This window comes from Somniosus microcephalus, chromosome 23 (assembly GCF_052327205.1).
Source record: "Somniosus microcephalus isolate GS21.2 chromosome 23, FLI_Smic_1.0, whole genome shotgun sequence".
Taxonomy (NCBI): Eukaryota; Metazoa; Chordata; class Chondrichthyes; order Squaliformes; family Somniosidae; genus Somniosus; species Somniosus microcephalus.
The window spans coordinates 12,974,274-13,001,963 of NC_141009.1; the positions used below are offsets into that span (position 1 = coordinate 12,974,274).

The 27,690-nt window shown below is 47.7% G+C and overlaps 1 protein-coding gene across 11 annotated transcripts in view; it reads right to left on the minus strand.

The window, feature by feature from the left end:
• LOC147101658 (dynamin-1) overlaps positions 1-27,690 on the minus strand; it is a 304,832-nt gene that overhangs the window by 127,698 nt on the left and 149,444 nt on the right. For 9 of the 11 annotated variants that reach the window (XM_085965413.1, XM_085965404.1, XM_085965408.1 and 6 more), the window contains exons 14-15: positions 25,653-25,664; positions 21,235-21,348 (exon numbers count right to left, since the gene is read on the minus strand). In XM_085965413.1, coding sequence (XP_085821539.1) covers positions 21,235-21,348; positions 25,653-25,664 — 126 coding nt within the window. The remainder of the gene's footprint in view (positions 1-21,234; positions 21,349-25,652; positions 25,665-27,690) is intronic. The other 2 variants (XM_085965406.1, XM_085965407.1) reach the window with 1 other exon arrangement.

The window sequence follows — 27,690 nt, forward strand, 5'->3', positions numbered from 1 at the left end:
TAACACTGACTGTAAAAGGCACGGACTACAAGGATTTTAAACTCCTCGTGATGCCAGAACTCTGTGTTAATGTAACCTTGGGCCTGGACTTCCAGTGCCACCACGAAAGTGTCACGCTAGCATATGGCGGGTCCCAGCCGCCACTCACAGTCTGTGGCCTATCAACCTTAAAAATCAGCCCGCCCTCTTTATTCGCTAATCTCGCTCCGAACTGTAGGCCCATAGCGACCAAAAGTAGACGGTACAGTCTGGAAGACAGACACTTTATCAAGGCGGAAGTGGACAGACTCCTGCGGGAAGGCATTATTGAATGCAGTACCAGCCCGTGGCGTGCCCAAGTAGTCATAGTTAAAAATAGCGAAAAGAAACGGATGGTAATTGACTACAGCCAGACTGTTAATATTTATACCCAGCTGGGCGCCTACCCTTTACCCCGCATATCAGAAATGGTCAACCAGATTGCGCAATACCGAGTCTTCTCGACTATCAACCTCAAATCCGCGTATCACCAGCTCCCCATTAGAACGGAGGACCGCCCATACACCGCCTTCGAGGCGAACGGGCACCTCTACCATTTTCTCAGAGTGCCCTTCGGAGTAACAAATGGGGTCTCGGTCTTCCAACGTGAGATGGACTGCATGGTTGACGAGAATAAACTACAAGCTACCTACCCCTATCTGGACAATGTCACTATCTGTGGGCACAGCCAGCAAGACCACGATCTAAATCTTGCGAGATTTTTAAAAACTGCCCTAAAGCTGAATCTAACCTACAACGAAGACAAATGTGTCTTCAACACAACCCGTCTCTGTATCCTCGGCTGTGTGGTGGAAGATGGGGTAATTGGACCGGACCCTGACCGATTACGCCCCCTAAAGGAACTGCCCCTGCCACACAATCCCAAAGCTTTAAAAAGGTGTCTGGGATTATTTTCGTATTATGCCCAATGGGTGCCCAATTACTCTGATAAGGCCCGACCCCTCATTAAATCGACGTCCTTCCCACTATCAGCTGAAGCTCGGGAGGCTTTCACCAGTATTAAACAGGACATTGAAAGGGCTGCAGTGTATGCAGTGGATGAATGCATTCCCTTTCAAGTCGAAAGCGATGCGTCAGACTTTGCCTTAGCTGCGACCCTCAATCAGGCTGGGAGACCTGTGGCCTTCTTCTCCCGAACCCTACAGGGACCTGAAATCTGGCACTCTTCTGTCGAGAAGGAGGCACAGGCTATAGTGGAGGCAGTGCGGCACTGGAGACACTACCTAGCCGGCAAACGTTTCACCCTGCTCACCGACCAGCGGTCGGTGGCTTTCATGTTTAATAACAAACAAAGGGGGGAAATCAAGAATGACAAAATACTCAGGTGGAGGATCGAACTATCCACGTTCGACTATGATATTATGTACAGGCCGGGAGCCCGTAATGAACCCCCAGACGCCCTATCGCGGGGAATGTGTGCCAGCATTCATACGGACAAATTACAGGGTCTCCACAATGACCTCTGTCACCCAGGGGTCACCCGACTATACCATTTTATAAAGTCCCGCAATCTGCCCCACTCCATCGAGGAGGTCAGGGCAATGACCAGAGCCTGCCGCATCTGTGCGGAATGCAAGCCTCGTTTCTACAGGCCTGACCGTGCACACCTTATCAAAGCCACACGGCCATTCGAGCGCCTAAGTCTGGACTTCAAGGGACCCCTTCCCTCTGCCGACCGTAACGTATACTTCCTCAATATCATTGATGAATATTCCCGCTTCCCCTTCGCCATTCCCTGCCCAGACATGACCAGCGCCACGGTCATCAAGTGTCTCTGTAATCTATTCTGCATGTTTGGCATGCCGAACTACATACACAGCGATAGGGGGACGTCATTCATGAGTGACGAGCTGCGCCAGTTCTTGCTCTCGAAGGGGATAGCCACTAGCAGAACCATTAGCTACAACCCCCGGGGTAATGGGCAAGTGGAAAGGGAGAATGCTACTGTTTGGAAGGCTGTCACGTTAGCCTTAAAGTCAAAAGGCCTTCCGACCTCCCGCTGGCAGGAAGTCCTCCCAGACGTGCTCCACTCCATAAGGTCTCTGTTATGTACTGCCACTAACGCTACCCCTCACGAAAAGATGTTCGTTTTCCCCCAGAAATCCACCTCGGGCATATCTCTACCCGCGTGGCTGACGTCTCCGGGGACAGTACTATTGCGGAAGCACGTGAGAGGCCATAAAACGGACCCCCTTGTGGAAAAGGTACAGCTCCTCCATGCAAACCCTCAGTACGCCTATATCGAATACTCTGACGGGCGAGAGGACACTGTTTCCATAAAAGACCTCGCTCCCTCGGGGAGCGGAGAGAACGATGGGAGACTACCCGATGAAGACCTACACTACAAAGAGACAGGACGCCCAGAGGTATCAATACCCAACTTTAACCTGGAGGACACTGCAGATAACCTGGAAGACACTGCGGAGGCCCGGACAGCGGAGGAACCAGAATCCACTCCCCTAGAGGCACCCCAACTGGCTTTGCGCCGATCACTGAGAACTGCAAAACCTCCTGACAGACTCACTTATACCAACTTTTAAGAAACATCACCCCGATGGACTAAATCTATAGAAGGGGTGAATGTAATGAAATCTGTTTGTCTTGATCCTGTATTCATTTTGCACTCATGTATATTACCCTCCCCCACTGTGTATAGTTTCACTTCCTCTTTCCCGACTAACCTGGGAGGTTCCAGGTCTTGGCTCTTGGCTCCGCCCCTGACTTCTCTTACATAAAGATCCCAGGATCTGTATGACTCATTCCTGTGAACCAGTCGGCGTGTTGAGATGTTAGCTCTGATCTTAGTGATTAAAAGCCAACTTGTTTAAGTCTATAACTTCTAGTTTTGTGGTTATTGAAGGCCCATCAGGTAGCCATTTTGGGATCAGGCCCGCATACAGCTCAGCTATCCCAACATGCATTGAACGCAGCGCCACAGTAAACCCATTAGGTTTTCTTCAAAATAATGAGTGAAATAATTCCTTCCGCTGACGAGGAATCCAGCAATAATGTTTGTTTAAGAAGCGAGGCCCGAATTCAGGCATTCAACTTCTCCAACGGTGGCTTCTGCTGTTCCTGCGAGGGAACAGTGAGCGGGCGAAGGGTTGCCAACTCTTGGTTGGATGTGTTCCTGGAGGTTTCATCACATGACTTCCTGCCTCCGTCCACCCCGCCGCCCTCTACCCTCCCGCCATTGGTCACCCGACACGCCCATCCACACAGTGCCCTGCCTTCCCACATCAATCGCAGAGTGAATAGACTCTTCGTTGTCCGGTTGGATTGTCGGTCAAACAGCGTTTTTTTCCCCATATTTTTAGAACTAAGTGGTCAAAGACATTTTTAAAAAATCACAATTTTCTCCTCTGTGTTTTGCTGGCAGCAGTGGCCTGGAGATTAATTCCTGGAGACTCCAGGGCAACCCTGGAGGGTTGGCGACCCTAAGTGAGCAGGAATAGTGAGCGCCATTTTTCTTCTTGCGCCTCCAGATGAGGCCATGCACAAGGAAGAAGACACTGTCCCCTCTGACCGTCCCCTCTCTGACCCCGAACGATCAGTCCTCAGCAAAGGCCTGAGCTTCATCCCCTTATGCCCCCACCTCAATGAATTTCGAGCTCGGCACGACGCAGAGCTCTTTTTCCGTCGCCCTTCGTCTCCGTGCCCCCTTCTTTGGCCAGGAGTCTTCCCCTCACACAGCTGACCCTTTCTCCCGCTTTCAGAATTCTCGTTCTACCTGGACCCCTCCCTCTGGCCTCTTACCCTCTCTAGATCTTTTCATTGCGAACTGCTGCCATGACATCGGCCGTCTCCATTTCTCCGCTCCCCTCACTCACTCCAACCTACCGCCCTCTGAACTTGCAGCACTCCATTCTCTCAGATCCAACACCGACATTGTCATTAAACCTGTTGATAAGGGCAGTGCTGTTGTTGTTTGGCGAACCAACAGCTACCTTGAGGAGGCTGAACGCCAACTCTCCAACACCTCCTCCTACCTCCCACTGGACCGTGACCCCACCACTAAACATCAAGCCATTGTTTCCAAGACTGTCACTGATCTCCTCTCCTCTGGAGATCTTCCCTCCACGGCCGCCAACCTCATAGTCCCCCAACACCGCAGAGCCCGCTTCTACCTCCTTCCCAAGATCCACAAACAGGGCTGCCCTGGTAAACCCATCGTTTCAGCCTGTTCTTCACCACGGAATGGATTTCTTCCTATCTTGACTCTATTTTTTCCTCCCCTTGTCAAGTCTCTTCCCACCTACATTCATGACTCTTCCGACGCCCTCCGTCACTTTAACAGTTTCCAGTTTCCTGGCCCCAACGGTCTCCTTTTCACTATGGATGTCCAATCCCTCCATACCTCCATCCCCCACCAGGACGGCCTGAGGGTGCTCCACTTCTTCCATGAACAGAGGCCCAGTCCCCATCCACCACCACCTTCCTCCACCTGGCTGAACTTGTTCCCACATTGAACTCACTTCCTCCAAATTAAAGGTGTTGGTATGGGATCCCGCATGGCCCTAGCTATGCCTGCCTTTTCATGGGATATGTGGAACATTCTTTGTTCCAGTCCTATTCAGGTCCCCTCCCTCACCTCTTTTTCCGGTACATTGATGACTGTATTGGTGCCATTTCCTGCTCACGCCCTGAACTAGAAAATTTCATTCACTTTGCTTCCAATTTCCACCCTTCCCTCGCCTTCACATGGTCCATCTCCGACTCTTCCCTTCCCTTCCTCGACTTCTCTGTCTCCACTTCTGGGGATAGGCTAGCAACAAACATCCACTATAAGCCTACTGACTCCCACAGCTAGCTGGACTAAACTTCCTCCCACCCCGCTTGCTGTAAGGATTCTATTCCATTCTCCCAGTTTCTCCGTCTCCGTCGCATCTGTTCTGACGATGCCACCTTCTATACTAGTACTTCCGATGTCTTCCTTTTTCCTCAACCGAGGATTCCCCTCTACCATGGTTGACATGGCCCTCAACCGTGTCTGTTCCATTTCCCACACTTCTGCTCTCACCCCTTCCCCTCCCTCCCAGAAACACGATAGGGTTCCCCTTGTCCTCACCTTTCACCCCACCAGCCTCCACATTCAACGGATCATCCTTCGCCATTTACGCCACCTCTAGCGTGATCCCACCACCAAACACATCTTCCCCTCCCCTTTCAGCATTCAGAAGGGACCGCTCCCTCCGCGACACCCTGGTCCACTCCTCAAGGATTCGAGTACAGGAGCAAGGATGTCTTGCTGTAGTTGTACAGGGCCTTGGTGAGACCACACCTTTAGTATTGTGTGCAGTTTTGGTCGCCTTATCTGAGGAAGGCTGTCCTTGCCATGGAGGGAGTGCAGCGAAGATTCACCAGACTGATACCTGGGATGGCAGGAATGACGTATAAAGAGAGATTGGGTCGATTAGGCTTATATTTGTTAGAGTTTAGAAGAATGAGAGGGGATCTCATTGAAACTTATAAAATTCTAACAGGACTAGACAGACTAGATGCAGGAAGGCTGTTCCCGATGGCGGGGGAGTCCAGAACCAGGGGTCACAGTCTAAGGATAAGGGGTAAGCCATTTAGGATGGAGATGAGAAGGAATTTCTTCACCAAGAGAGTGGTGAACCTGTGGAATTCTCTACCACAGAAGACAGTTGAGGCCAATTCATTAAATATATTCAAGAAGGAGTTAGATATATTTCTTAAGGCTAAGGGGATCAAGGGATATGGGGAGAAAGCAGGGACAGGGTACTGAATTTGGATGATCAGCCATGAGCGCATTGAATGGCGGAGCACGCTCGAGGGGCCAAATGGCCTACTCCTGCTCCTACCTTCTATGTTTCTATGTTATCACCCCCAACACCCACTCCCCTTCCCACGGCACCTTCCCGTGCAAGCACAGGAGATGCAACACCTGCCCTTTTACCTCCTCCCTTCCCAGTGTCCAGGGCCCCAAACATTCCCTCCAGGTGAACCAATGATTTACTTGTACTTCTTGCAATTTAGTATACTGTATTCGCTGCTCATGATGCGATCTCCTCTGCATTGGGGAGACCAAACACAGATTGGGCGACCGCTTTGCGGAACACCTCCGTTCAGTCCGTAAGGGTGACCCTGAGCTTCCAGTCGCCTGTCACTTTAATTCTCCGCTCCACTCCCACTCTGACCTCTCTGTTCTCGGCCTCTTACACTGTTCCAATGAAGCTCAACGTAAGCTCGAGGAACAGCCCCTCATCTTTCGATTAGGCACTTTACAGCCTTCTGGACTCAACATCGAGTTCAACAATTTCAGACCATAAACTCGGCCCTTATTTTTTCACATGGCAGCCGTTGATGATTCTGCCATTCCCATTTACACCTCATCTAGACTCATCTTTTGTTTCTTTACTTGTCCCACCACCATCTCCTTTTGCTTTGCACAATCATATCTCTCCTGCCTTCCACCCTATCACAGACCTTCCCTTTTGTTCTTTCCTCCCCTCCCCCCTTTCCCTCCCTCTGCATCTGCTTAAAATCTGTTACATCTCGAACTTCTTCCAGTTCTGACGAAGGGTCATCGACCCGAAACGTTAACTCTGTTTCTCTCGCCACAGATGCTGCCTGACCTGCTGAGTATTTCCAGCATTTTCTGTTTCTGCCTCACACACGAGCAGAACTCGCAAACGTCTGCATAAATCTAAAGGGGCAGGAATGCCTCATTGGACAACGCAAACTGTACTTTTCTTCGAGTAGAAACCTTTAGGGAAAAAAAATTCTCCGACAGCAAACACGGCGACTGCCAGCTTCAGGTGGAAATGTGTCTTGCAGAAACATAGCAGATTTTATTTTTTTGGCAAAACGAAGAATTTCCTTTAAGACAAGACAGGTGGCTCTGAAACTCAGCCAACGCGTTACTGCGGCCCACTGCATAGATTTCAGATACTCGCACTTTATACCATACCTCGGAGCCAAGACCAGGCTGGGGCACAACACACTCCCCCTGCAACTGGTGCCAGAGCTCTACACAATACAACTGCCATTCCAAAAAACTGTTTGTGCATGGGAGAAAGAAAGAGTGAGAGAGAGAGAGAGAAAGAGAGAAGAGAGAAAAAGAGAGAAAAAGAGAGAGGGAAAAAGAGAGAAAGATAGAGTAAGAGAGAGAGAGAGAAAGAAAGAGAGAAAGAAAGAAAGAGAGAAAAAGAGAGAGAGAGAGAGAGAGAGAGAGGAAGAGCGAGAGAAAGAAAGAGAGAAAGAGAGAAAAACAGAGTAATGAGAAAGAGAAACATAGAAGATAGGAGCAGGAGTAGGCCATTCGGCCCCTCGAGCCTGCTCCACCATTTAATGGGATCATGGCTGATCATCCAAATTCAGTGCCCTGTCCCTGCTTTCTCCCCATATCCTTTGATCCCTTTAGCCTTAAGAAATATATCTAACTCCTTCTTGAATATACTTAATGAATTGGCCTCAACTGCCTTCTGTGGTAGAGAATTCCACAGGTTCACCACTCTCTGGGTGAAGAAATTCCTCCTCATCTCAGTCCTAAATGGCTTACCCCTTATCCTTAGACTGTGACCCCTGGTTTGGGGCTCCCCGCCATCGGGAACATCCTTCCTGCATCTAGTCCTGTTAGAATTTTATATGTTTCAATGAGATCCCCTCTCATTCTTCTAAACTCCAGCGAATATAAGCCTAATCGACCCAATCTCTCTTCATACGTCATTCCTGCCATCCCAGGTATCAGTCTGGTGAATCTTCGCTGCACTCCCTCCATGGCAAGAACATCCTTCCTCAGATAAGGTGACCAAAACTGCACACAATACTCAAGGTGTGGTCTCACCAAGGCCCTGTCCAACTGCAGCAAAACATCCTTGCTCCTGTACTCGAATCCTCTCGCTATGAAGGCCAACATACCATTTGCCTTCTTAACCACCTGCTGCACCTGCATGCTTACCTTCAGCGACTGGTGCACAAGGACACCCAGGTCTCGTTGTTCTTCCCCTTCTCCCAATCTATTGCCGTTCAGATAATAATCTGCCTTCCTGTTTTTGCCATCAAAGATAGAATGAGAGAAAGATAAAGAGAAAGAATGAATGAAAAAGAAAGTGAAAAAGAAGAGTGAGAAAAAAAGAGAAAGCGAGAATGAGAGAAAGATAGAATGAGAGAGAGAGAGAGCGAGAGAAAGAAAGAAAGGAGAGAGAAAGAAAGGAGAGAGAGAGAAAGAAAGGAGAGAGAAAGAAAGAAAGGAAAGAAAGACTTGCATTTCTATAGCACCTCTCATGACCTCAGGACGACACAAAGCGCTTTGCAGCCAATGAAGTACTTTTGAAGTGCAGTCACTGTTGTAATGTAGGAAACATGGCAGACAATTTACGCACAGCAAGCTCCCACAAACAGCAATGAGATAATGACCAGATAATCTGTTTCAGTGATGCTGATTGAGGGATAAATATTGGCCAGGACGCTGGGAAGAACTCACCTCCTCCTCTTCGAAATAGTGTCTCGGGGTCTTTTACGTCCACCTGAGAGAGCAGACGGGGCCTCAGTTTAACGTCTCATCCGGAAGACGGAGAGGGGAAAGGAGGGAGTGGGAGAAGTTGAGTTACTATAAAACTCTTGTACGGGCCTCAACTTTCTGTAAGTTTATAAGACATGCAAAGCTGCAAAGGGACGGGTAATGTGAGATGGAGGATGGGTATAATTTACACACGGGTATATTTGAGATTTTGCTAAAAAAAAAGTGTATGGAGCCTTTAGAGTAGCTTTGGTCTCCATATTTAAGGAGGGATATACTTGCATTGGAAGGAGTTCAGAGAAGGTTCACTCGGTTGATTCCTGGGATGAAAGGGGTTGACGTATGACGAAAGGTTGAGCAGGTTGGGCCTATACTCATTGGAGTTTAGAAGAATGAGAGGTGATCTTATTGAAACATATAAGATTCTGAGGGGGATTGACAGGGTGGATGCTGAGAGGATGTTTCCCCTCGTGGGGGTATCTAGAACTAGGGGGCATAGTTTCAAAATAAGGGGTCGCCCATTTAAGACGGAGATGAGGAGGAATTTCTTCTCTCAGAGGGTTGTGAATCTTTGGAATTCTCTACCCCAGGGAGCTGTGGAGGCGGAGTCATTGAATATATTCAAGGCGGAGATTGACAGATATTTGAACTACAGGGGGGTCGAGGGGTGTGGGGAGAGAGCGGGAAGGTGCTGTTGAGGCCAAGATTGGATCAGCCATGATCTTATTGAATGGCGGAGCAGGCTCGAGGGGCCGATTGGCCGACTCCTGCTCCTGTTTCTTATGTTCTTAAGTTCTTCGCTGAGGAGCCAAAGCCTTGACTTGATAGAGGGGAAGTTTGGGTCAGGTAATGGGGGGGCTCGAGTTCTGCTGTTTGCCCTGCAGCTCATAAAAATTCACCGAAAAGCTTCATGACTGTCGCTGCATGGTGAGACTAAGTGGGCAAATTGGAAAACCAGACTTTTTTGAGTGTTCAAGTTTAGGTTTTAGAAATTTCACGACAGCCTACTCAGAAACTGGAAAAACCCGGAAAACAAGAGGGGGAGGTTTTCCTCTTCGCCGTGCCTGCAGAATGCTAAGCAAAGAGGAAACAGGGTGGGGGGTGGGGCAGAGACTCGGGAGGTCTAAGTCCCTGACCCCTACGGTGCTGGCCTGGGGTTTCTAGGAAATTTCCCACATGGGCTGTGACATGAATCAGTCATTCATGAAAGAAAGACTTATGAAATAATACTGAGCAGCCTGCGGGTGACGCTGTCCAGGGAGAGTATAAATACTCAGGCACGGGCCCAGCTTGCGCAGGACATTCTTAACAGGAACTAGTGAAGGACACAACTAGACCTCCATGTTGTAAAACAGTTGATTAAAGCTTTGTTTAACGCTTAGACCAAGTGCCTAGTAGTTTTCTTACGTCAGGCTGTACTGGGCCTACACCTGAAAGGTGCAAACGAGGCAGGCTGGGCGAGGCCTCTTCGTCCACCCAAATAGAAGGGTGCCCCAAAAATGGCTGCCGGTGAGGGGAGGGGTGGCGGGCGGTCCTGGGAGCATCCTGAAGAGGGAGTCTGACTGGAGGCAAGTTTAATTCTTTAGCTCTTTTTTACTGGTGGGTCATCAAGCCTCTGGCCCAGGAAAACCGCTCCCTCCAGGGGCCACAGCGCACTACTGCTCCGTCAAGAGAGGAAATGTGGCCCTTATCAGCAAGAGATGAGATTTTACGGAAATCTGTGGAAATCTGGAATTTTCCCCATTCCAAAAGCTGCGGCTGCTGGGGGTCAACTGAAAATGTCAAAACTGAGATTGGTAGATTTTTGTTAGGCAGAGGGTATTAAGGGTTACAGAACCAAGACGGGTAGATGGAGTTAAGTTATAGGTCAAATTGAATGGTGGCACAGTTCAAGGGTCTGAATGGCCTCCTCCTGTTCCTATGGTTGTATCATATGGAGAGGGACCAAGTAGAGGGGGCTGCTGCCCAAATGTATTAAAGCCTAAATGGTCGTATTCTGAACTCTTGTTGCGACGCAGACAAGAGTTGGCGTTTGATTTTGGGAGGTCAGGTGCAATGATAATGCTAGGCCTGGGCTGCCCCTATTTTTAGCAGGCCCATCAACCACACATACTGGCACCAGGGTTACTGGCACAACCTGGCCGAGCGGGTATGCCTCTAATATCCTGCCAGCTGTGGCAGCTGTGGCTCAGTGGGCGGCACCCGCGCCTCGGAATCAGAAGGTTGTGGGTTCAAGTCCCGCTCCAGGGACTTGAGCACATAAATCTAGGCTGACATTCCCAATGCCGTGCTGAGGGAGTGCCGCACTGTCGGAGGTGCCGTCTTTCGGATGAGACGTTAAACCGAGGCCCCGTCTGCTCTCTCAGGTGGATGTAAAAGATCCCACGGCCACTATTTCGAAGAAGAGCAGGGGAGTTATCCCTGGTGTCCTGGGGCCAATATTTATCCTTCAATCAACATCACAAAAACAGATTATCTGGTCATTATCACATTGCTGTTTGTGGGAGCTTGCTGTGTGCATTTCCACATTTCCTACATTACAATAGTGACTACACTTCAAAAATACTTCATTAGCTGTAAAACACTTTGGGACGTCCGGCAGTCGTGAAAGGCGCTACAGAAAACGAAGTCTTTCTTTCTTTCTTTCAGGCCACCAGCGAAAATTAGACACATGCCCACCCTCACAATGCTAAAAACAGCACTCAGCCAAGATCAACAGAGCACCAACCACAAACAGAGCCGTCGACATGGCAGGGAGGATCGGAGATCAAAGCGGAAGGCGGATCGCAAACCCACTTAGAGACTGAGAATATGGGTTTATTTTCCAGAGTACAGTAGACCATCAAACTCACTCCGAATGGCGGAGGCCTGGCCAGAAAGGATCAGCACACTGCACTGCACTGCAGAATAATAAACACCATGCACAGGCACAAGAGGGGGGGGGGGGGAGGAAGGTGGAAAAGAAAAATCTAAAAAAGTGAGCAATAACCTCTCTTTGGAGGACTCTCCTTCCTCCACCTTCCAACCCCCGACTTTGTTGAGGGAAACAAAATGGCGCCACCTTCCCACAGAATAATGCGAGCTCGGGAGGCGTTGCCGCTTGGGCGCCGGGCGTTTTTTGTTTTAAAGGGACGGGCACCTCCGTATCCAAACTGGGTTTTCTTTCCCCAAATAAATCTGATCGGACGCGTTTGGATTCCTCTCTGAAGCTGGTGTTCCTCCTTACGCTGCGCTACAAAAAAGTGAGAGAGAGAGAGGTTGTTTCCCTTGTTTTATTTTTAAAAAACAAAAACAAGGCCAGTGAGAAGTGTCCCCCCCCCCCCGCCAACATTTTGTACAAAATGATAAAAGGGCCCAGGGCGTTCTCATAGCGACACGCTCCGACCAGCCCCCCACCCCCCACCCACCCCAGGGCATCAAGCAGAGCAAAAGGAGGGAAAGTCACAAGGTATTATAACACAATTCTATCCTTGGCATTGGCGCCAACTCTCCAGGATTGCCCTGGAGTCTCCAGGAATTAAAGATTAATCTCCGGGACACCACCTCTCTCCCCCCCGCCCGCACCCCCACCCCCACCCCCACCAACAGGAGAAAAGTCAAAGAGGCATGGAAAAAATATGTCGATTTTTATTTTCGTTGAACGCTTTGTATATTAGTTATAAAAATATTTGAGGGTGGGGGGGTGGAAGTGCTGTTTGACCAGGCGGGGCGGTTGGAGGCCTGGAAGAATTGGCAACCCTACTTCTCGGGTGTCTCTCGACAAGTGATTCCCAATGGCAGGAGGCACTGGGCGATGCTTGTGTGTGGCGTCCTGAGCCTGCGGGGGTAGGGGGAAATGATTACAAAATGGATTAGGGCAAAGTATTTGAGGGCAATTTTGGAGTCAATGACAGTTCATTAATTAGTTGTTTGCAGCAGATAAGGACAATCTATTTTTTTTTTTAAACCACACCCTAGTGGATCTCCTGTGCTGTCACTCATGTTATAGGAACAGGAAGAGGCCATTCCGCCCCTCGAGCCTCTTCCGCCATTCAGTTCAATCATGGCTGATCTGTATAAATGTTGCATCATGTTTTACATTATATTACAACAAATTTACAGCACAGAAAGAGGCCATTTGCCGGTGTTTATGCTCCACACAAGCACCCACCCACTCTATTTACTTCATCCAACCCTATCAACATAACCTTTCTCCCTCATGTGTTTATCGCGCTTCCCCTAAAATGAATCTATGTTATTCACCTCAACCACTCTATGTGGTCGCGAGTTGCCCAATCTCGGATGTTATCATCATGTTGTTAGATGACAGAACAGTTCATTAGGACAGGAGTTGGGCCATGTTACGCACAATATATTCTTCTGCAGCTAGCCTGAAAGTTTGGGGTCACTTAGAACATAAGAAATAGGAGCAGGAGTCGGCCAGCTGGCCTCTCAAGCCTGCTCTGTCAGTCAGTAAGATCATGGCTGATCTGATCTTGACCTCAACGCCACTTTTCTTTCTGTTCCCCATAACCCTGGACTCCCCTGTAGTTCAAAAATCTATCTATCTCCGCCTTGAATATATTCAATGACTCCGCCTCCACAGCCCTCTGGGGTAGAGAATTCCAAAGATTCACGACCCTCTGGGAGAAGAAATTCCTCCTCACCTCCATCTTAAATGGGCGCCCCCTTATTCTGAAACTATGCCCCCTAGTTCTAGATTCCCCCACAAGGGAAACCATCCTCTCAGCATCTACCCTGTCAAACCCCCTCAGAATCTTATATGTTTCAATAAGATCACCTCTCATTCTTCTAAACTCCAATGAGTATAGGCCCAACCTGCTCAACCTTTCCTCATAAGACAACCCCTTCATCCCTGGAGTCAACCTAGTGAACCTTCTCTGAACTGCCTCCAATACAAGTATATTCCTCCTTAAATAAGGAGACCAAAACTGTACCTAGTTCTCTAGGTGTGGTCTCACCAACGCCCTGTACAGTTGTAGCAAAACTTCCCTACTTTTATACTCCATCCCCCTAGCAATAAAGCCCAACAATCCATTTGCCTTCCTAATTACTTTCTGTACCTGCAGGCTAACTTTTTGGGCTGGATTTTGTCAATGGGAAGCTTTTGGAGGCGGGACTGCTTCTTGCCAGCTTTCAATCCCGCCTCCATCAGCTTCTGGCCAACCAGAGGGATTTTCCCCTGATTGACCTTGTTAAGCCCACCCAGCGGGCTCAGCAGACCAATTAGGGGGAAGCCACTGACAGAGCACATCAACGTCTGAAGCTGCTGCATTCTCAGATGCAGCAGCCATCTGCTTTCTGCTGAGGAGAGAGGTCTTGGTGAGCCTGTGTGCAAGGGCTCACCTTAGAACAGAGATCGTCAGCTCCTCAAAGCTGTCAAACGCTGAAAATTCATCTGTCAAAAAATTTTCGACAGATGAAGCATCATACGCTGATGTCATCTGTCACCGGCTTTCCCCTAATTGGCCAGTAAGCCCGCAGGGCGGGCTCAACAAGGCCAATCAAGGGAAAATAGTGGGGGTTGGTCAGATGTCGCTGGGGGCAGGACTGAAACCCGGAAACCAGAATTCCTGCATCCAGCACGTCTCCATTGAGAAAATCCAGCCCTTTGTGTCTTTCTCACAACTTGCTTTCCCACCTATCTTTGTATCATCAGCAAATTTGGCTACAGTGCACTCGGTCCCTTCATCCAAGTCATTAATATAGATTGTAAATAGTTGAGGCCCCAGCACTGATCCCTGCGGCACCCCACAATTTACAGTTTGCCAACCTGAAAATGACCCATTTATGCCAACTCTGTTTTCTGTTAGTTAGCCAATCCTCTATCCATGCGAATATATTACCCCCAACACCATGAGCTCTTATCTTGTGCAGTAACCTTTTATGTGGCACCTTATCGAATGCCTTTTGGAAATCCAAATACACTGGTTCCCCTTTATCCACCCTGCTCGTTACATCCTCAAAGAACTCTAATAAATTTGTCAAACATGATTTCCCTTTCATAAAACCATGTTGACTCTTCTTGATTGTATTCTAAGAAGAGAAGAAGAGGATTATGATTTTCTAAATGTCCTGCTACTGCTTCCTTGATAATGGATTCCAGCATTTTACCAATGGCAGATGTTAGGCTAACTGGCCTATAGTTTCCTGCTTTCTGTCTCCCTCCTTTCTTGACAGAGGCGTTACATTTACCGTTTTCCAATCCGCTGGGACCTTTCCAGGGTCTAGGGAATTTTGGAAGGTCACAACCAACGTATCCACTATTTCTGCAGCCACTTCTTTTAAGACCCTAGGATGCAGGCCATCAGGTCCAGGGGACTTGTCAGCCTTAGTTTGCCGAGTACATTTTCTCTAGTGATAGTGATTGTTTTAAGTTCCTCCCTCCCATTTGCCCCTTGATTTTCTACTATTATTGGGATGCTTTTAGTGTTTTCTACCGTGAAGACAGATACAAAATATTTGTTCAAAGTCTCTGCCATTTTGTTGTTTTCCATTATTAATTCCCCAGTCTCATCCTCTAAGGGACCAACGTTTACATCAGCTAATCTCTTCCTTTTTATATATTTGCAGAAGCTCTTACTGTCTGTTTTTATATTTCTTGCTAATTTACTCTCAATCTATTTTCTCCCTCTTTATTATTAATTTTTTAGTCATACTTTGCAAGTTTCTAAAAAATTCCCAATCTTTTGGCCTACCACTAATCTTCGCAACATTGTATGCTTTTTCTTTCAATTGGATACCCTCCTTAACTAGCCTGGGATGGTTCATCCTTCCCGTAGAATCTTTGGGTGAAAAATTTGGTTGCTTTGCGCCTCCCATTAGCGCCCTCAATGGGACGCAAAGTAACTAGCACCCGGACGCAGCGCCGCAAACGCCTCCTGCGAAATTCAGCGGGAGGTTAGCAGCGGCAGTAACCGTTAGCGCCCCACGGCACTGCGCCGCCGGCGATGAAGTCATCGACATGCGCAGCGCCCCGCTCGTGCCCCAGCCATGATCTTCGGTAGCGCCCCCTGACTTACCGCCGGACGCTATGTCCGACGGGGTCGGGGGGGACCTACCTGCGGCCAGGGCGGCGTTAATTAAAGGTGAGGTGCTGGGCGGCCATTTTTGTTGCTAGCCGCTTGCCAGCACCTGTCCCTGTTGCCGTCCCCGGGCTCCTGAACAGCCCCCCCCCCGCGGAGTGCCGGCTGCGCTCCGTGAGCCCGGTACTTCTCTTGAGTGCCGGGCTCTTTTGCCCCGGGTCACGCTGCGCCAGGCCGCTCCCCTTTAAGAAGGGGAGGAAGGCCTGCAGTACTGCGGCACGACGTGCCACAGCGCGATATTCCCTCGCAGCGCCCCAAGAGGGAGGCGAGGCGCTTCCAGTAGCGCCCCCTTCCCTCTTAGGGCGCTACCGATGAATTTTGGCTGCGGGGGTGCTAAATTTTTCAGGACGCTACACGACTCCATTTTTCCCCCTTTCTTTCTCACTGGAATATATCTTTGTTGAGAGTTATGAAATAGCTCCTTAAAAGTCTGCCACTGCTTATCTACGTTGTACCCTATAGAGGGGATCGGGCAGGTGGGGTGCAGGGTGCATGCGAAATACACTGGCCGTGGGAAAAAGGCTGTTTGACGTACAGTCAAGAATCATCCAATTGAGTGATGAAGAGCCTATTCACTTTCCGATTGGCCGTGGAAAGGCAGGGTGCGCAGGGATGGACACGTTGGGCGACCAATGGCAGGAGTGTGGGGCGGGGGGCCAGTGGAGGTAGGCGGTCATGTGATGAAGCCTCCAGGAATACGTCCAGCAAAAGTTGGCAACCTTAAACCCACAACGTTCGGCCAGTTGCAATGCACACCATTAGGGTTGCCATTAGCAACTGAACCGAGCGGGACGAGAGAAAATGGAATGAAGCGCGGAGATGGAGAAAGGAAAATAACCCTTCGTGAAATCAGGTCATGTGTTCTGCAATCGTGACTGAACACACCAAAATGGCTGAAAATTCAGGAGCCATCAAGTCAACGTGACATCTTAAAAAAAGTGTAAAAGTTCAAACAATTTTATTTGTAACCACTAGATGGAGCAAGAGGCACCTAGAGGCTCCGCTATGTGTTCAGACGTAGTGTTTGGACACGTCAACCAACATACAAGCCAAGCCACCAGATGCTGCGGAAATGTTGCTGATGGAGTTCACCTCAAGTTACATTTTCGATAAAGGAGTAAATTGCTTTCAACTTGAAAACATTTGGCACGAATTTTAGTTTTCATTTTCAGTTGGTCCCTGTCCAGTGTTCTCTGTTTTCCTTCTAAGTTACATTCCTCCTCATGCAACATATCTTATGTCTGTAACTGTAGTCCCAAAATGGTATTAAACTGCAGCTTGAGGTCCGTGCTTGGGGCTCCGCGTTGCTACAGATCCTGATCGCTGGATGTGAAACACCGACACAGAGGCCCCTGTGCTTTGCAGCAGTTATTTTGCGACTCGCGTTCCTTCTGCACCTCAGCCCTGTGCCAGGCACTGACCAGTCTGTGGAAGGGCTCTGCAAATCAGGATAACGCGTGTCTGCAAATCAGGATAACGCGTGTCTGCAAATCAGGATAACGCGTGTCTGCAAATCAGGATAACGCGTGGCCGTGCGTTGTTAACAGGACCACTTAGGAGGAGCGGGCTCACGCTGGGAAGAATGCCCATTTGGCTACAATATGAAAGCAACTGGTGCGGATGCCTAGCAAAAAATGGGAGATTCTGGCAGCATTCTGGACTGCCTTTCATTGCGCTTATCAACAACATCAACTTGCATTTATACAGCGCCGTATACATCCCAAGGCAGGAGCTTTATCAGACAAAAATATGACACCGAGCCACAGAAGGAGATATTAGGACTGGTGACCAAAAGCTTGGTTTTAAGGAGCATCCTAAAAGGAGGAGAGGGAGGTGGAGGAAAGGTCACCGCCCAGTCAAAGGTCAGTCAGCAGCCCTCGGTGCAAGCATGAGGCCTCTGACATTGACAAGATTATAATGACGTAAACCCATTGTGTAAATACAACCTATCGTACATCCCTCAGTACAACAGTTGTATCGTAACCAACATTTATAATAACTATTACACCATTTTTCTTCATAAGTTACCAATAGGACGCAGTGCGGTACAGTTCAACGTGGTATATTGTCAAAATACATGTGCAAGGTAGTTAAATTATTAAACCAATAGATGAACCATTGTCAACGGCCGATCTTAGAGCAGATAAATGGGAATAAAAGTTCTGAACCATACCTTGAAATGGAAATGAAATAGCTGTCAAAGAAGCTATTGAATTTGTAACTTGTGTTAAAATGAAAGACTAGAATGTAAAAGGGTGAGACTTACCAATGGTTGATTAGCAGAGCAATCCCTCCAGTGTTCCAACAACAACAACTTGTATTTAAACAGCGCCTTTAACGTAGTAAAACATCCCAAGGCTCTTCACAGGAGTGTTATCAAACAAAATTTGACACCGAGCCACATAAGGAGATAATTAGGAAAAGGTGACTAAAAACTTGGTCAGAGAGGTAGGTTTTAAGGAGCAACTTAAAGGAGAAGAGGGAGGTAGAGCAGCAGAGAGGTTTAGGGAGGGAATTCCAGAGCTGAGGTCCCAGGCAGCTGAAGGTATGGCCGTCAATGGTGGAGCGATGAAAAGTTTGGGATGCGCAAGAGGCCAGATTTGGAGGAGAGCAGAGATCGGAGGAGGCCTGTAGGGCTGGAAGAGGTTACAGAGATAGGGAGCGGGGAGCTCATGGGGGGAATTGACCACAAGGATGAGCATTTTTTTAAATCGAGATGTTGCAGGACCAGGAGCCAGATTGATGGTTGGCATGGAAATACAGGGTAGATTTCTTTGACAATTCTGATTGGCAGATTTGAGAGTGGACTTCTCTCTTCTCTTCCCCCCGCCACCCTGACCAACTTTGTTTGACACTCTTTCTCCTTTCCTTGCCCACTCCTCTTCCACTGTGTGCATAAAATCCAGCCTGAGGCCTCTAACCACCAACGTTTCACGTTGACTGCGTTTCCCATCTAGCATCCGCTTGTCAGCACTTGCTGACAAAAATCGGTACAGGGTTCACTCGTTCCCGTGCTGCCCAGAGGTTGCCCCAGATGTTGGCTCCAAAGCTCTCCTGTGCCGACACATCTGCATTTATCGGGCGAGGTCGGGACTGGGTCCCCGAGACAGCCGGCATGTAATTGTCTCATTTCCATAGTTTCTATCGAGGCGATTGACTGTTTTGGAAGTTAACTTTCGTGAAAGTGCATTACTGTCATTTTAATTCTATAAATTGACTGATGAAGTTAGTGCTTTGCTTCCAAGCTACTGTGAGGTTAAACTTGAGCCAGATGCGAGCTTTGAATGAGTTCCATTTTCTTTCGTTGAACTGGGGCAAAGGCCTGGGGGGGTGGTTACAGTTCCTTTGGAAATGCAAAGGTGGCAGGTGGTCAGAATTGTCAGAGTCCCAATCCTGAGATTTTCTGGCCCACTTTCCCATGAGTCTTTTAACAGTCACCAACTCAGTACTGTGGTTCTCTAAGCTAGCGTGTTGCACGCCTGACATATGTATGAAATTAGGAGTGATCTATGCTGGAGTTGTAGTGAGTGAAGCAAGTCAGATGTTAAGGAAACAAATCTATTTTCCCTCACAGAATTCATATTTTTCTATTTATTTATTTATTTATTTATATATATATTAGTTGACTCCCCCCATGGCAGGACGTCAAGAACAAGTACAGGCACAGACATGATGGGCTGAATGGCATCCTTCTGTGTTGTATTATTCTATGATTCTCTTAAGTGCAGTCTTCAGGTGAAGGGAAGGTGGGGTTAGAGAACCGGGTGGGAGGGATGGGGGTGGGCAGGGTATTTGGACCAGGATGCACAGAGGTAATTCAGTCCCCATTTTTAAGTCAAACATACTGTCCTTATTTGTATACAATACTTAGATTTTAGGTTATACATTTATAGTCAAATAGCAATACTTGAGCCAATTGAGGGAGGAGTAGAGTACAGTTGGTTGGAGCACCGGAGTTTCTCTGCAGTACTGAGAAGCTGGGAGATGCAGAACTGAGGTGCTATGTCGCCACCATTGGTTGGAGGGTGTAATTACAGTGTGACAAGTTTACATAACCAGATTCTTTTTACAAATGTGGACATAGGAACTTATAATGGGGGAAAGGTTGATACAACAGTGCAGCAAGAATATGACAACAGGAAATAAGGTTTTGTAGGCAAGCAGTGCGCACAGATGCAAGATTATTATTGTAGATAATATGTATGGTTAATAATTTAGGTTTCCACTACTACGAAAGGGAAGAGGTAGAAGTTAAGAGCATCAATGTATGGAACTAGAAAGGGGAACTAGAAAGGGGCAGCTTGTCAAGTCTCATGCAGACCTCATGCAGCCTACCCTATGATGGACTCTCCCCTAACCTTTACCTCCCTGAGGGTAACTTCAGCAAAAGTTTTCCCCGAACTCACCCCAAAGGTTAATTAAGTGAGATTTGAATATCTGTCTAATCTTGCAAACTACCTTATTCGGCCCTGGCTAGTTGCTTTCCACACACCAGCCTCATTATCTGCATAAATGTTAACACGTAAATGCCAGTGTTACGCGAACAGTCAGTGTTTGGATAATCCACTGTCAACTTCAAAATGCACAGAATAAAATATCTGCAAAAACATGTTCTGGAGGAGGGCATGCTCCCAGACTCCTCCACAAAATAAACGTCGTGCCTCAGCCCTTTCAAGCTTTCATGTATCAGTGTTTTCTTCCTCCAATCCGAGTGCGGGAATGTTGGATATACCCACAGCTTAAGCTACAACAAGCCTCTGTTGTACTCTCAGGGTAACTCCTTGTCTCCCCACGTCTATGTTCTGGGTCATTTTTGAGTGGTCAGTTTTTTTTGGAGGCTATATCAGCTTTTGGAAGTTTTCTAGGTTGACATGCAAGGGGTTCAACTTGGGCCAAGGCTGTGAATGCATGTAGGACTATCATATTCGACCTCAGAGGCTTGGCATAAGAAGTCAATGTACAATAGCATAGCATATATCAAGTAACGGAAGTAAATAAGGCACTTGCTGGGAGTTTGTTAAACTGCCTCCAAGAAGCTTGGTTTCCACTTGCGTGCCAATTATTTATTTTCCCCCTCAACTTCTCAACTCTTTATAAAAGCATAAATCTCTCCATCTACTGCTCCCACGTCAAGTGAAGATCTTCCTCTCACTTCTGGACAGGATGCAAGAAAAATGCTGGTGTTTGATCAGCCCTCCTTCTCTCGCCTCAAGACTCCACTATCACCCTTATGGCCATCATACCTCTGAATTTCTTCTCCCATTTCTCCTAAAGTCCAAACGTCACACTTCAAGCTCCCCCCCACCTCCTCCCTGCAACTCCACCGTGTCGAAATCAAGACTCACTGCTTTCCACCTCATTCTTTCCTCAACGTCCTCAAAACTGTAGCACCTCTTTCAGTCCTTCCTTCTTCCTGCAATCTATTTTTAAAGCCCTTAACTTGGCATCATCACTTAAGCAGTACTTCCCGACCTACCTCATCTTCTCTCCTACTCTTTCCAGCCTTGGCGAGCACCTCCACCATGAGCCTCTGCCCCTCACCTAGGTTTCTCAATTGGAAAATAAAACCTTTTTTTGTTCCGACCACCAACACGTTCAAAGGAAGAGTGGAAATGGCGAACTGACCTCATCATCCTTGTACCAGGAAAGATTCTCTGCTGTCAGCACGAACCAGTATTCTTTGGCACCTCCCTTCATGATGCCAATGTTATTGATGGTGAGCCAGCCCTTCCTGATCACCTGAAACCAACACAAGGAAGAATGAACACACGGAAAGCAGACTAGTAGCTATAATCTCTCGCATATAACACACAGCTTGGATCCACGCACATCTTCTAATGTAAGTCAGTGCGCGTTATCGCAGAGTTATATGCAAAAAAATTATAGCGTCTTCTATGGATAGTTTATTAAAAGGTTAGAATCTATTTGAGGGTTTTTGATGCCAAGATCAATCATGAGAGTGGAACTTGAGCAGTTTATAATCCTCACCCCCTACCATTCCCCGAGATTAACTCCTATCCTCAAGCTCACACCCTACATAATATTAAAAAGGGGAGCATGAGTCAGATGGGGGGGGGGATATTTTGAACAGAAAATATTCCCCCCAGACTTCCCTTCCTATTTAAATTTCTAGTGCAGGGAGAAATGGACCTCTGATGTATGGGGAAAATAACGGTCAATTTTTACACCTTTTATGCTAGAAAGGAACCGATTATTGTTAGGTGCTTTGCCAGTAGGAGGGGTTTGGAAGTGGGCCCAAAATGCCGAGAATGGCCTGCAAAAGGCAGAACAACTGTAATTTACAGGAACAGCACTCAGACTCACACCAACAGCAAAGGACAGGCATTCCGAAAATCCAGAGTTAAACAAGGCTCCCCGCAGGCCATGTGGATTGACGGTCGAATGGTATCATGTGACTGAAGTGTAGCAGCCCCGTTCCCCAGTCCCCAACGCTGTCTTTTCCAGTGGGAGCCACAAGAGCTTTATCTGGAAGTCACCGAGAATCGCCATCTTCAAAACGATGAACCAATTTCACCCCCCCCATCCAATTTCGTCCACTTAGATTTACATTTAAAACTAAATTTCAGCTCAATACTGAAACCTAAAAAAAAACACCACTCCCCATGGAAACACAAGGCATCGAGGGGTCAAAAGTCAAAGTTATGAAAAGCTAAAGCTAAAACAAAGGGGATAGAGAAGAAAAAACAGCAACATGCAACAGAAGGAAGGGTTGAGAGCCAAAGACTACCAGCTCAAGCTACGTTACAAAACACACAAAACGCAAGGTCAAGCGGATGTACATCTGGGTTCCGTCAGGAACAGAAACACGATCAATGCTGCAACACATCGGCTCTTTCTGTTAAAGGAAAGCAGGATCACAGCAATCGGTTAAAGGGAAACTTCATGATTCAAATCAAAATATGTATTGGTTGCCACTCACTTACCAGCGTTGCCTAATAGTAAAAAGCTATGGGAGGAGGGCAGACAATCTTTATTTCCTCAGAACATGGTGGCGAGATGAATGAGCTGGACTTGTGCTTAGCTCTAATTTTAAGATCATGCCCCTTGTTCTGAATTTCCCCCACCAGAGGAAATAGTTTCTCTGTATCCACTGCTGAAACCCTCATCCAGGCCTTTGTTACCTCTAGACTTGACTATTCCAACACACTCCTGGCTGGCCTCCCACATTCTACCCTACGTAAACTTGAGGTCATCCAAAACTCGGCTGTCTGTGTCCTAACGCACACCAAGTCCCGTTCACCCATCTTCTTCTCTTCTTGGGCAGTCCCTCGGAACCAAGGATGACTTGCTTCCACACTAAAAATGAGTTCTCAGGTGACTGATGAGTCCAATGCGGGACCTACAGACTCTGTCACAGGTGGGGCAGACAGTGGTTGAAGGGGCGGCTGGGTGGGGTGCTTGGGTTGACGTGCGCTCCTTCCGCTGTTTGCGCTTGGCTTCCACTTGCTCCCGGTGAAGAGACTCGAGATGTTCGGCGCCTTCCCAGATGCTTCTCCTCCACTTTGTGCGGTCTTGGGCCAGGGATTCCCAGGTGTCGGTGGGGATGTTGCATTTTTTCAAGGAGGCTTTGAGGGTGTCCTTGAAGCGTTTCCTCTGCCCACCTGGGGCTCTCTTGCCGTGTCGGAGCTCCGAGTAGAGCGCTTGTTTTGGGAGTCTCGTACAGGCATGCGGATGATGTGGCCCGTCCATCGGAGCTGATCGAGTGTGGTCAAAGCTTCGATGCTGGGGATGTTGGCCTGAGCGAGAACACTGATGTTGGTGCGCCTATCCTGCCAATGGATTTGCAGGATCTTGCGGAGACAGCGTTGATGGTACCTCTCCAGTGCTTTGAGGTGCATGCTGTACATGGTCCATGTCTCTGACACATACAGGTGTGCGGGTATCACTGCTACTCTGTAGACCATGAGCTTAGTGCCGGGTTTGAGGTCCTGGTCTTGAAACACACTCTTCCTCAGGCGACCGAAGGCTGCACTGGCGCACTGAAGGCGGTGTTGGACTTCGTCATCGACGTCTGCCCTTGTTGATAATAGGCTCCCAAGATATGGAAAGTGGTCCACGTTGTCCAAGGCCTCGTTGTGGATTTTGATAATCGGGGGGCAGTACTGTGTGGCGGGGGCAGGGGCAGGTTGGTAGAGGGACCTTTGCTTTACGGATGTTTAGTGTAAGGCTCATGCTCTCGTACGCTTCGGTGAAGGTGTTGATGATGGTTTGGAGTTCGACCTCTGAGTGTGCGTAGACGCAAGCATACTTTAATTCGACGACAGAGGATGCGACGACCTTGGATCTGGACTGGAGGCAACGGAGGTTGAACAGTTTCCAGTTTGTTCTGTACATCACCCCTGTGCTCGCTGACCTACATTGACTCCTGGTTAAGCAACACCTCGATTTCAAAATTCTCATCCTTGTTTTCAAATCCCTCCATGGCCTCGCCCCTCCCTATCTCTGTAATCTCCTTCAGCCTCACAACCCCACCCCCCACCCCCGAGATATCTGCGCTCCTCTAATTCTGCCCTCTTGAGCATCCCTGAAAATAATCGCTCAACCATTGGTGGCCATGCCTTCTGTTGCCTGGGCCCCAAGCTCTGGAATTCCCTGCCTAAACCTCTCCGCCTCGCTACCTCTCTTTCCTCCTTTAAGATGCTCCTTAAAACCTACCTCTTTGACTAAGCTTTTGGTCACCTGCCCTAATTTCTCCTTATGTGGCTCAGTATCAATTTTGTTTTTTGTCTTATAATACCCCTGTGAAACGCCTTGGGATGTTTTACTATGTTAAAGGTGCTATATAAATACAAGTTGTTGTTGTTGTTGTTGTTGTTATTACCCTATCACATCCCTTTATCATTTGGAGATCTTGATAAAATCAGCCTCAACAATCTAACCTCAAGGGAATACAAATCAAGTTCATGCAAACTGTCCTCATAATTTAACCCTTTAAGGCCCGATTTCAGGTTGAGTAGAATGGGCCTATGCTCTCTGGGGTTTAGGAGAATGAGAGGTGATCTCATTGAAACATATAAGATTCTGAGGGGGATTGACAGGGTAGATGCTGAGAGGTTGTTTCCCCCTGGCTGGAGAGTCTAGAACCAGCGGGCACAGTCTCAGGATAAGGGGTCGGCCATTTATGACTAAGATGGAGGAATTTCTTCACTGAGAGGGTGGTGAATCTTTGGAATTCTCTGCCCCAGAGGGCTGTGGATGTTGAGTCATTGAGTATATTCAAGGCTGAGATAGATAGATTTTTGGACTCTAGGGGAATCAAGGGATATGGTGATCGGGCAGGAAAGTGGAGTTGAGGTCGAAGGTCAGCCATGATCTTATTGAATGGCGGAGCAGGCTCGAACGGCCGTATGGCTGACTCCTGCTCCTAATTCTTATGTGCTTATGTTCTTATCATTCTGGTGAATTTGCGCTGTACTCGCTCCTTGACAAATATATTTTTTATGCGTTTCGGTGACCGTCACTGAACGCTTTAATCCAGACACGGTCTAGCCAAGGCTCCGTAGAGCTAAAACACCAATTCCTCACTTTTCAATTCTGACCCCCTGGAGGCAAAGGCCAACTTTCCACTAGCCTTTCTGAAGACGTTTTGTGCACGAGCTTTTTGGAGTTTGTGTACATGGACACCCAAATCCCTTTGCTCCTCCACAGATCCTAGTCTTTCGCTATATTCCAATTTGTCTTTCTCGGATCCATCTCACACATTCCCCACACTGAACTCCATCTGCTATAGCTTTGCCCACTTATTTCGTGTCTGTCTGTCCCTTGGTAGCTTCCTGCTCCCATTTACACTGCCGTGTGATCCTGTGAAGTGAAAGGTGCCGATTGAAATTGGTAATATGAAGGGAGGAGGGGTTGGGATTTTCCGTTTTGGCACTCCCAGCATGGAAAAATGCACCCACCGAGAGCCCACATGTGGAAAACATCTCCCCATTCCCACCTGATCCTCCAAATCCGGACTGACCAATCCGCCCAGATGTAGCTCCAACACTTCACCTGCGTTTCCACGGCAACAATATACTCACCATAATTTCATCCTTCACAGAGTAACCATAGCAGATGTAAAGAAGCCAAGCAGAGGAGTGGCAAGAGGCAGAAGGTTCAATAAAGAAAGGAAGAATAGAAATGAGCCTGATTATTACACTAGTATAATGGATAGCATTTGCTTACAGTACAATCCACTTACAGCAAATACTACACACCTATCCTCGCAGCTCACTCAAGCTCACAGCCACCGTTGATTTATGGCTGTGATTTAAAACTGCTGTAGGTTTGGAAATTAAAACATTTGCGTTCAACATTTTTTTTTTTAAATGGAGATCTGAAAAAATCTGTGGCGAAAAATTTTAAGGATTAAAAATTCCTGAGATTTCAAAAGTTCATGAAGAAATATTTCCATGATTTCAAAAATTTATGAGGGAAACTCTGTTTTTGCCTCAATCGCCCAATAAGTTTGATTTTAACCATTTGCTGTTTGTACTGGTATGAATTATTTTTTTTCTTGAATGAGCTTCATTCTCACAAACATTACTTGGATGAGAAAAAAAAATGAAAAAACGCATAAAAAGCAACAAAAAATAAAATAAGACCAGCGTAGTTGAATAAAGCTCTTAAAGGGGAAGGTAGCTGTAGGCTTCGTCCCATTTCGTCTTCCAAGATTTGACGGTAGGATCAATCTTTGCTCGCCAGACTGCTGGTGAACTGCAGAGAATGCAACACTTCCTTTCCACGGAACAAAGAGGTTCTGGTTACGGTTTTCAGGCAGACTGATCAGGCCCTCATTCTGTGGATTCTTCCCCCCACCCCATCCCGACCAAATCCCTTGCTCAGCATTCGCCGGTGCTAAAATTGACCTTCCCCTTTACATTCTGTGATTATTTACAGCCCAGCCAATGACAGGCAGGCAGGCAGAGATAGAGACAGAGAGAGGCAGCACTGTAGCAAGCTCGGGCAGCCGATGAGGAGCAATCTGGATTCACAAGATCTTTGCACGCATCCCTAAAGTTTTTACCTGTAAATAAACAAATTAAGTGAGGCCCTGAGATCGCCAATTAAGAACATAAGAATTAGGGGCAGGAGTAGGCCATATGGCCCCTGGAGCCTGCGCCGTCGTTCAATAAGATCATGGCTGATCCAATTGTCGAATGTATTGACTCAGTGTGGAACTGAGCGTGCAGATTAGGAAAAGCCCTGGTTCAACCTCTGCTTAATTCAGTCTATAATTGGTCTCAGTGCCTCCTGGGTTAACGGAAAAACAGTTACATAATTACATAGTATTTACAGCACAGAAACAGGCCATTCGGCTCAACAGGTCTATGCCGGTGTTTACGCTCCACACCAGCCTCCTCCCACCCTACTTCATTCAACCCTAGCAACATACCCTTCTATTCCCTTCTCCCTCATGTGTTTATCTAGCATCCCCTTAAATGTATCTCTGCTATTCGCCTCAACCACTCCCTGTGGTAGCGAGTTCCACATTCTCACCACTCTCTGGGTAAAGAGGTTTCCCCTGAATTTCCTATTGGATTTATTACTGACTATCACATTACGGCCCCTAGTTCTGGTACCTCTGCAAGCAGAAACTTCTCTACGTCTACCCTATCAAACCCTTTCAAAATCCTAAAGACCTCTATCAGGTCACCCCTCAGTCTTCTCCTTTCTAGAGAAAAGAACCACAGTCTGTTCAATCTTTCCTGATAGGTATAACCTCTCCGTTCTGGTACCAGCCAGGGTTCCTCCTTCCTATTGCTTTCCAGGGAGTGAGTGAGAGTGTGTGGACACTGGGAAGGACAGGATCAGGCTTGGCGGAAATGCTACCCCACCCCCAAACTATATCAATACCCTACTGTCCAGGCTCACGTGAAGACCAGTCACTTGTGTGAAGTACTGGAGACAGGCTTATGAAACTGCACCCAATAACAGACAGCGAGGGTGAAATGGGACATGGACTGGGACGTGAAAAACAGGCAGAATCGCATCGGTCTCCCATTATACGCCCTGCCCAGTATTCAATTCCGTCGACTTCAATAGGATCACTGCAAGCCCACTGACTCCCACAGCTAC